The sequence below is a fragment of the Phycodurus eques genome, chromosome 6 (assembly GCF_024500275.1).
Source record: "Phycodurus eques isolate BA_2022a chromosome 6, UOR_Pequ_1.1, whole genome shotgun sequence".
Classification (NCBI taxonomy): Eukaryota; Metazoa; Chordata; class Actinopteri; order Syngnathiformes; family Syngnathidae; genus Phycodurus; species Phycodurus eques.
In genome coordinates this window covers 7264685-7274916 of record NC_084530.1, presented here as the reverse complement: position 1 = coordinate 7274916, position 10232 = coordinate 7264685, and the positions used below count along the sequence as shown (strand labels likewise).

The following is a 10232-nucleotide window of genomic DNA, read 5'->3' as shown; positions in this document are numbered from 1 at the left end:
GTATATACATAAAAGGTGACGGACGACGTTGAAGGTAATTTTCTTGTCTTTGCGTAACTCTCTGTACAAGGCAAGCGGACGTTTGCTTGTTCCAAAAGCTTAAACAGTTGAAACGTTAATTATTGAATTAAATTCCGTTGACTTGTTTACAGCCACAATACTAATAAATACATGCACTGGACGTTCATTGTACAAGTGACTAAAGTGGTGTTAAATTGAGATTCATTTGGAGATAACGTTTACCGATATTGAATTTAACAGATTGGGAAAAATATGTTGAACTTTATCTATTATGTTGCGTACGTTAGAATCACGATGTTGTATTCATTTCAATAACTAATAATTTAGTTATAAAATAGCGGAACGTGAGATATCGCGAGAGCATTTCAGCTATGTGAGATCCTGAGACGGATATCCGGTCTCTTTTTCGTGGCGGACCGTCGTGGGGCCGGTTTGGCAAAATGAAGGTACAACGTTTGCTTAAGCGTATACTTTAGTAGAAAACTATTTTTTCAAAAAAATACCACTGTGTATGTCAACCAATGATTGTAAAAGATGAAGCGGTCGTAAAATCTGTAGCCAAAGTTCGCTTGTCGCCGAGGATGAGCTTTGATTGTTGCTCCAGCTAGCAATGTCTGTCGACTATCGAGTTGTGAATCATGGCGGCTCACACATAGAAATAAATGTGCATTGAGTTGAAGTCACACTTGACGAAATGTGCGTGTGAGCACAATCGTTCTTTAAACCCACGTCGTTGCTGAAGTCTGGAAAACGCTAAAATTGCTGTTGAAAAAATATTTTCTGGCATGACCAGCGAAGAAGCTAGTTTTAGGCCTTCGTTGAATGATCTTTTTTTTTTTTTTTTTTTATAGACCGCTTCAGGTCCGCTCCTAATCTTAGTGGCAACTAGTTTAACTAGTGAAAATATTTCTTTCGGACTTAGACTTGGAATCTCAAGTAGTTAGGGCTGTACAGTTATTTGATTCTGTATCACTCGTCAAGTTGTCATTGGCATGTGGAACTCGGCGTCAATGACCACAATGTCACTGTTGTCCTGCAGCTGAACATATCGTTTCCCGCTACTGGCTGCCAAAAGCTAATTGAAGTGGATGATGAACGCAAGCTTCGTACGTTCTATGAGAAGCGCATGGCCACCGAGGTGGCTGCCGACCCCCTTGGAGATGAGTGGAAGGTAAGATTTGATGTTGGTCACTTAAAATGTGGTTCATTCAGTAAATGTTTGATAATTCTGTAAATGTGGCACACCAGCGGAATCTTTTTTGACTGACCTGTAGTCATTAAGGTGGGACAGTGTGTTGCCAGAGGAACTGTAGAGGACTCACCGGATACGACCAGACCCAAACAGTGGTTGGTTGAAACTGCAGGCCTCTCTCATCTTGTCTACCCAAAAAATAATTATGAAGCAAATTTTTTTTGTACAACTTTTGATGAAATTAGTAATAGAGGGGTTTTTCAAATTATCTTTTGAGGTTCGACAGTACACAATTAACTTATAAGTGTAGCCGCATAAGAATACATTTTACAGCAGAAGAAGCACGGCATTCCATTATGTGGCAGCTAAGAACTCCCATTCCCATAAGATGGGACAGTATCAGAGCTGTCAAATATTACGGAACGTCCATATTTTGTTGTGGAAATCACTGACTGCTGACTCGTTCTGTCCTTAACAGTGATTGTTCCAGATATTGAGGAGGAAAACAAATCCAGCATCCAAAGTTACAGACCCGTACGGCGCTGTGTCGGGCCACCTTGACACTTCAGACACTGGCCGGTACAAATTTTAAAAATGAATCCTAGTGAGGATAAGCGGTGCGGAAAATTAATGAATAATGAAATAAACACTATATTGTAAGGGGGGGCGTCAACATTTGAATAGCCTCCCATCCTCCCTGCTTTCTGCTGTTCGGGTACAAAGAGGAATGCTTTCCTTGGTGCACGTTATTTCATTATGCCCCTGCTACCGAGCTGCAGAGGCGAAAGTTCTCTTTGCGCCCGGTGTCAACCTGTTGTACCAATTATAGGTAGACTTTACGTCAATTTTATCGGGCTGATTGGTGTCGGCCGATATGTAGCATTTTATGCTGATCGGCTGATCTTTGTCATAGTTCGCAGAGTTCCGCAAAAGACAGTTACTCCGCGTCGCCATCGTGCACAGTATATTTGAATCCAAAAGCTAGTTTATTTTTAGCCTTGTCGCGCGTCTTTTGACGTAGTATTGGAAATATCTGACGGCCAATAAAGGTATTTTAAAAAACTTCGGCGGTGTGGAACAGACAAGACAACACGTAATGCCTGGATCAGACTATAAGGCAATTTTTTTTAAGATCACTGGACTTTATCTTGTCAACTCAAATGCGACTGGGTACACTCGTTACCGTGGCGACAAGAAGAAGAGTGGAGCGCGCCGACTTTGTATTATAAGGACACAATGGGGGTTACCGGTGCTCAGGAGAGGACGTTCATTTAAGACTTGCTTGAGGTATGTTCCCGTACTTTTAATACAATACGACTCACAAGCAGGCAATAAAATGTTATGTAGCCTAGCAAGCTAGTGGTACCACGAACGGTTGGATGTAAACATGCCGCCGTTCTGTCGAAGCATGCTCTAAAGCTTCAGTCTGGGTGAAGTAATTTAATTTAAAAAAGTAATTTAATTACAGTAATTTAGCACCCATTATTCATGTCATGTAATGTTGGTCTTACAAGTATCGTTATAACTAAGGGAGAATGGCAAGTAATTAACAGGGGAAGACGGGAAGAAACATGCTAATTTACTAAGCAATCGTGACATGGAGTTGCCAAACACCGAAAAGTGATTTGGTGAGACTTATACTTGTCTCACAGGTCTGGCTGGAACCACGTTTTCATGGATAGTAACCGGCTTTGAAAAACAAAATAAAAGGCAACTTGAGGAAAATCTTGTAAAATAAAGAATGAAAACAGAAACAGGACTTTTGTTCCTTATGTGCAAACAAAAACGCACAACATAGTATGACAAGAACGATGGTGAAAGGACATAAACTTTGCATTCCTCGCAGCTCTGGCTGACTATATTAACAAAAAAATTTCTATTCTTATATTACAAAACAAAATAAATTCCTTATTACAGCGTGAAACGTACAGTATTTTAACTAAAGCATTCTGATACAAATAATTTTCCTACTAATTAATTTTTTATAATTATTTACTGTATTACAAAAGAACAGATTCACTCCCATTTACACAATGTCCCTGAACACACCTCACGCAGCTGCCGTGTGCATGCGTAGTTTCATTCTGAAGTGCGAAATAGGAAATACAGCAGGTGTAGATTCTTTCCCATGTCCTCATTCATTGTTGTAATAAAAAGAGATAAGTATACAACACTCTGGGCTGCTCCGTGTGTTATTTGAAGTTGTAATTTACTGTAACATGGGCGCTAATCTTTTTAGCATGTCCAAACAGCCCCCCCCGCCCCCCCCCCTTGCTGGCCACTTTTAATATTGCAGTTGGTTCACTGCATATTGCAGTACAGCAACATCGCAGCAGTCCTTGCAATGAGACTATTGCGCACATTTACATTGCAATGATGATGCTCAAACAAAATATCGTGCGGTCCGAGCCTACATGGAGCAAAACTGTAAACTGTCCCTTAACAAATATGACAAGCACCCTATGTGAGGTCATGTTAAAGCCGCGCACAGATTGCAGTTGTCACCGTCTTAATAAACTGGCCACAAATTTGAAGGTAGTCCTAATTAACATAAACCTTAACCTTCCGCGGGACCTAACAATATGTTAGTAAAATACTTTAACCTTAATCTCACTGATTTGCACTACGTACATTTTACCTGTCTTGGGTCTTCTGGTCGTCCGCTGCATTCTGTGTCTTTGGCAGATATATTGAAAGATTGACGTGTTTGATAGACGTGCTGTTTTAATATGCAAGGTCCGTGTTTACAACAATTGGATGTCATCGGTGTTTGTCTTTTTGCTTCGTCTGAAATGCTCCCTCCCACACTTATGGCATTTAGGCTTTTTTCAAGCATTTGTCTTCGCTGACGTCGTCAACATCTTCGTTGTTTAACAGTGATTTGCAAACTATGATGGTGCATTACAGAGCATCGTCACGCTCCTTGAAGCAAATATGTGCGGTTCGCATCCGCCTCCTTTCCACGCATTGATGACGTAAGCATGTTGTGCTCGTGCATTCACTCCTTTGAGCTTTTCAATTAACTCATTCCTTCCATTGACTACTATACAACTATTACAAGAGCAGTGGTCCCCAACTACTGGGCTGCACCCCCCCCCCCCCTTATTTATTTATTTTTCGTGGTAACGTCCCACCACTCAGTCTACCTCCAAAAATGTTGATAACTGTTCTCAATGTAAAAGTAGAGGTTTGCAAATGTCTTATTCAGAATCAAAAGATGCATATCTCGTGACCCACCCTACCTCATCTCCCTCTATTCTAAGGGTTACGTGGTGCGCATCAGCGGAGGCAATGACAAGCAAGGCTTCCCCATGAAGCAGGGCGTGTTGACTCACGGCCGCGTGCGCCTGCTGCTCAGCAAGGGCCACTCCTGTTACCGCCCCCGCAGGACTGGCGAGCGCAAGCGCAAGTCTGTCCGTGGCTGCATCGTTGATGCCAACCTCAGCGTTCTCAACTTGGTCATTGTCAAGAAAGGTAACATTTAAAGATTGCGCCTCAGTTTGAACATAAAAGGTTTAGTTGGAAGTCAAAAACATTGTTTTGCATTTCATCAAATATTTGAATACTACACATACCTCTTCCCATCAAAAAAACAGGGGTGTACACCAACTTTTGCACTGGTAGCACTGGTGTGATCAAATCTTTCAGTTGGTCGGACCCTTTTTTTTGGAGAGGTACAGCATTAACCATGCATGCTGGTGAATAGATAAAGATTGACAGTGGAAATAAATACAGTTGTATCTATATAGAAGGCCGCCTTGTCCAACATTAGTATGCAACCTCACAAATTCGCTTCTGGAAAATTGGTCATAAATTCCCATAAACACATACCTAAACCCTGCGGAAAACCTTTCCAGAAGAGTTTGACCCGTGTCAAACTAAAGGCCCGCTGGCCAAATCCGGTCCACCACATCATTTTATGTGGCCCGTGAAAGCAAATCACTTGCATGATTCTTGCTAAAATCGCCACCAAAATTTTAAGCCCTGTTTGCTTACCAAACCCCTCTTTGCAGTAACTTGAATAGCTGAACAAACTATTATCCTTGAATTCTGATTTCAAAACTCCATCAATTTGTTGTCAATGTATTAATATGAGGAGGCGATGAAACATTTATATGGTTTAATGGCCCTCTGAGAGAAACTGTAAGTACAATGTGGCCCACAATAAAAATTAGTTTGACACACCTGGTTAAAGATGTTATAATTGCAGAGGGTGGACCGATGTCATATTAAACCTGACGAATTAAGAATGGGATATCAGTTAAATTCATATCTGAGTCAAGGCAGGTGAGTAAATACTTTAGGCAAAATAGGGTATGTTACACACACAAAAAATATACTATACTGTACTTATAGTGGTGACATTGTTCAATATTTATTTCAAGACTGGTTTGTACAAATAAAGGCCTGCCAACTGCTGTCGAGGAAGCAAATGTCAAGTTACGGTAACCTGGTACAGTCACTTGAGGGATGCTCATGGCACACCAGTGGATCCTTTTGATTTCTCCATAGTCATTAAGGTGGGACAGTGTGTTGCCAGAGGAGCAGTAGAGAACTCACCGGATACGACCAGACCCAAACAGTGGCTGGTTGAAACTGTAGTTCTCCAACATTGACAGTAAATATTTGTCCAAGCTGAGAATGCTTTTTTTTTTTTTTTTTTTTTTTTTTTTTTTTTTTTTTGGTCAGACTTTTCTAACAAACTCAACATAAAAATTGCTCCAGCGGTACAAATATAAATCAACAATATGCATAATTTAAAAAAAAAAAAAAAAAAAAAAAACACACACAGATCAGGGTTTTGAGTCGTGGATTGGATAATTTTTCGGATAAGCAAGAAAAAAGACAAAACTGAACTTTGTCCTCCAGTTATTTATTTTTTTAAATACTTTTGCTTATTAAACACAAACATTCAACTCAAAATGTCAAATATGGCCATTTAAACTACGTGACTACAACTTGAAGTTCAATATAAGGCATATACAGTCTCCTTTTATATATGGATAATGAATGAAAAACATCTCAGTGCAATGTAAGGAATATGCTCTTCCTTTAAAAATGCATAGTGAATTAAACTATTATAAAGTAGCCTATGTCCACATCATTGAAAAAAGAAATTTAAGCAAAGTATACCTGATCTTAATTTGCATTATCTGTAGTGAGTGGGATATTAATATTGGGTCTCTATTTTCCACTCAGTCACTGCTTCGGTCAGTAGGCGACGTGCCAAATTTGTGCCTGTGTGACACTCACAGAGGGGGGTGACTGTGTGTGGTGAGCGCGACAGACAATAATTATCCCATGATAATTCCACTTTTTTTTTTTTTTTTTTTCCTCCCTGCTCATAAAGACTTGGCTCGACCACACTGAAGAGGGTGTGCGACAGGACTTCATAACGTGTTTTGCACAACAGAGTATGGCCTCATGACTTCAGCAGTAAACACCCCAATTACTTTTCTAATAGTTTAAGGCCACTACCTGGTTGCATTGTGCAGCAAGGTGCTGCTTAAATGCAGCCTTTGTCTTGCATATGACTTACATGACGCAGGGTCGAGGGTTTTCCTCCCTATGCTAGCCATGACTGCAGTCAACCGCTGCGCTTGACTAGTGAGTGTGGATTAAACCACCACTACTAATATATATATATATTGGGTGCGGAAAGTATTCAGGCCCCTTTAAGTTTTTCACTATATTGCAGCCATTTGCTAAAATCATTTAAGTTATTTTTTTTTCTCATTAATGTACACACAGCACCCCATATTGACAGGAAGAAAAACGGAATTTCTGAAATTTCTGCAGATTTATTAAAAAAGAACAACTGAAATATCACACGGCCATAAGTATTCAGACCCTTTGCTCAGTATTTAGTAGAAGGATAATACAGCCATGAGTCTTTTTGGGAATGATGCTACAAGTTTTTCACACCTGGATTTGGGGATCCTCTGCCATTCCCCTTGCAGATCCTCTCAAGTTGTCAGGTTAGATGGTGAACGTTGGTGGACAGCCATTTTTAGGTCTCTCCATAGATGCTCAATTGGGTTTAAGTCAGGGCTCTGGCTGGGCCATTCAAGAACAGTCACGGAGTTTTCTTTTGAAGCCACTCCTTTGTTATTTTAGCTGTGTGCTTAGGGTCATTGTCTTGTCAGGTGAACCTTTGGCCCAGTCTGAGGTCCTGAGCACTCTGGAGGAGGTTTTTGTCCAGGAAATCACTGTACTTGGCCGCATTAATCTTTACTTCGATAGCAAGCAGTCTTCCTGTCCCTGCAGCTGAAAAAAAGAACTTGATTTTTGCAAATGGCTGCAATTTAACAGAGGGAAAAATTTAAGGGGGTCAGAATACTTTCCGTACTCACTGTATATACATGCATACATTTAAACAGACGTGGATATTGGGTAAAACGGACTGTCAGAACTGAGCAATGTGTCCAAAAATAGTTATCATTTGTCACTTACTACTTAGCGGCCATCTTGAATGTGGGGCATTGACATGGCAAAATTTAATTTAAAAAAACTAAACGTATATTGACAGAGGGAGAGAGCAATGGATAACACACAAATATTGTACAAAGTGTAATAAAACTGTATTTAAAAAATCTGCGAAGCAAGAACCGTGTTATAGGATTACTGTATCTGTATTCTGTGATAAGTTGCATCGACTCCTTGTTTCCAGACGTGCATCCTGGGACTCGCATGCTTTAAAGTGTAAAATGATCTATGCTGTGCTTGGCATTTTAGGTCATGAAAAAAACTGCAAAACAATTTTGTACTGTACAGTAATGTGGGTGCATTTGGCCTCAAAAAAAGGTGCATCAATGTAACAGACAATCTGCTATATCGGACAACCGTTTGAAGAATTTCCCTCCCTTCCAGGTGAGAAGGACATCCCCGGGCTGACCGACAGCACCGTTCCCCGCCGCCTTGGCCCCAAAAGGGCCAGCAAGATCCGAAAGCTCTTCAATCTGGCCAAGGAGGATGATGTCAGACAATATGTGGTGAGGAGACCCCTAAATAAGGAGGGTAAGTCTCCAGGTGTTGTCAGTAAACCTATTTAATGAGACGAACATTTCCTTCTGAATGGGTTCAAATTAATGGCAACTAAGTATTGAGTACAGTGTACAGATCTTAATGTGTTGGCAGTTGGTTATGAGTTAACTTGTTATAAACGGAACACACTTGCCGTAAAGCCTCAGCTCTCGATTGACAATGCTATCCCCCACTGAGGATGTGAAATAAGTGAGTGTTTATGCTAAAGGTTCTTGACATTCTCTACATCAGAGGTCACTAACTAGTGGACCGCGGTCCCATATGGACACACGCGTATACCCAAAAAAAGAGAGGTTATGATTCGAGACATATGGGACGCTTCTACTATCAGCGGCGCAGCATTACAGTCTTTATGGTAATGACAAAAGGTACAGAGCAATCACATATGAGTTACAAGAAGCCATCTCGCTTATAACTTGGTTCAGTCATTTGATGGTACACATGGCACACCAGCGGATCCTTTTGATTGCTCTGTAGTCATTTAAGGTGGGACAGTGTGTTGCCAGAGGAACAGGTGAGAACTCACCAGATACGACCTGACCCAAACAGTGGCTGGTTGAAACTGTAGTTCTCTAACATTGAAAGCAAATGTTTGTCCAAGTCGAGAATGCTTTATTTTTTTCCCTGAAATTAAAACACAACATAAAAATAGCCTCCGCAATCCCAAAGTCTCAGAAATATAAATACAGCCAACAATGTATGTATAAATGTTTTTTTTTAATATATATATATATATATATATATATAAACACACACACACACACACATACATATACACACACACACACTTTACACTAATCTGATCGGTACCAGCCGATAATTACCATGTTATGCTGATCGGTTTTGTCATAATTCGCCGATCCATTATGTCATTGATCGGCTCTGCAAAGACATTTACTCCACTTTCCCGTCGTATACAGCATATTTGAATCCAAAACCTTGTTTATTTTTAGCCTTTAGTCCTCTAGCAATTAGAGCAGTTTGAAATGACTGATAGAACAATAGTCCGGTGAAAGTGTCCTTTTCAAATGTGCAGTAGAAGGTGTTCAAGTCATCTGCTAGTCTTTTATTGTTGTCAGCTTTGAGGAATGGTCGCTTGTAATTGGTTATCGATTGTAATCCATGCCAGACTGATTTAGAATCATTAGCAATAAACTGTTTTTCCTAACTTAACTGCATAATTTCTCTTTGTGATGTTAATTTCTTTAGTCAGCTGGTTCCTTGCGCAATTATGCAGGGATCTATTCCCAATTCGATATGCTTCCTCTTTAGCCTGGCGAAGTTGCTTCAGTTTGGCAGTGAACCACGGCTTATTGAACGTGCAAAATTACTTTGTTGGTACAGACACCTCTTCACAGAAACTGATATGGGATGTGACAGTGTCCGTATATTCATCCAGGCTGCCAACTGCCACGTACTTTCAATATGATACGGCTCATAAAGCGGCAACAAAATGTTATGTAGCCTAGCAAGCTAGTTACTAACTGTATGTAAACATGACAGCGTTCCGTTGAATTGGCTCTAAAACTCTGGTATGTGTGTGTGAAGTAATTTAAGTGCAGTAAGTTAGCACCCATTATTTCTGTCATGTTGTAATGTTGGTTTGACCTGTCTAATTAGAATACATGACCTGACTAGAGAATATTTTTGAAGTTACTCAGTATACAGTACACAAGTATATAAAGTAAATGAACAAGCCATTTAAATAGACACATTGCTTCAATTCATCCAGTGATCAGTTCTTTTTTTTAAATTTTTAATTTTTTATTTATTTATTTATTTTATTAACACTGATCGGCCCCAAAAATCCTGGTTGTGTAAAGACTTATATACTGAGGGATCAAATAATACATGTATACACACACACATACACATCCATGCACATAAACAGTGCATGACTTGACCTTACTCAGCCTCTTTTCGGGTGGTAATCACTGAATGCACGCAGAGCAGACCAAACAAAGATGGAGAGACA

The 10232-nt window shown here is 40.1% G+C and overlaps 1 protein-coding gene across 1 annotated transcript in view; it reads left to right on the top strand.

Annotated features, from left to right (window-relative positions):
- The first annotated feature begins 407 nt into the window (after window positions 1-407).
- Window positions 408-10232, top strand: part of rps6 (ribosomal protein S6) — a 14360-nt gene continuing 4535 nt past the window's right edge. Inside the window, exons 1-4 of the mRNA XM_061679608.1 lie at window positions 408-467; window positions 1061-1192; window positions 4477-4687; window positions 8084-8230. Coding sequence (XP_061535592.1) covers window positions 462-467; window positions 1061-1192; window positions 4477-4687; window positions 8084-8230 — 496 coding nt within the window. The 5' untranslated portion in view covers window positions 408-461. The remainder of the gene's footprint in view (window positions 468-1060; window positions 1193-4476; window positions 4688-8083; window positions 8231-10232) is intronic.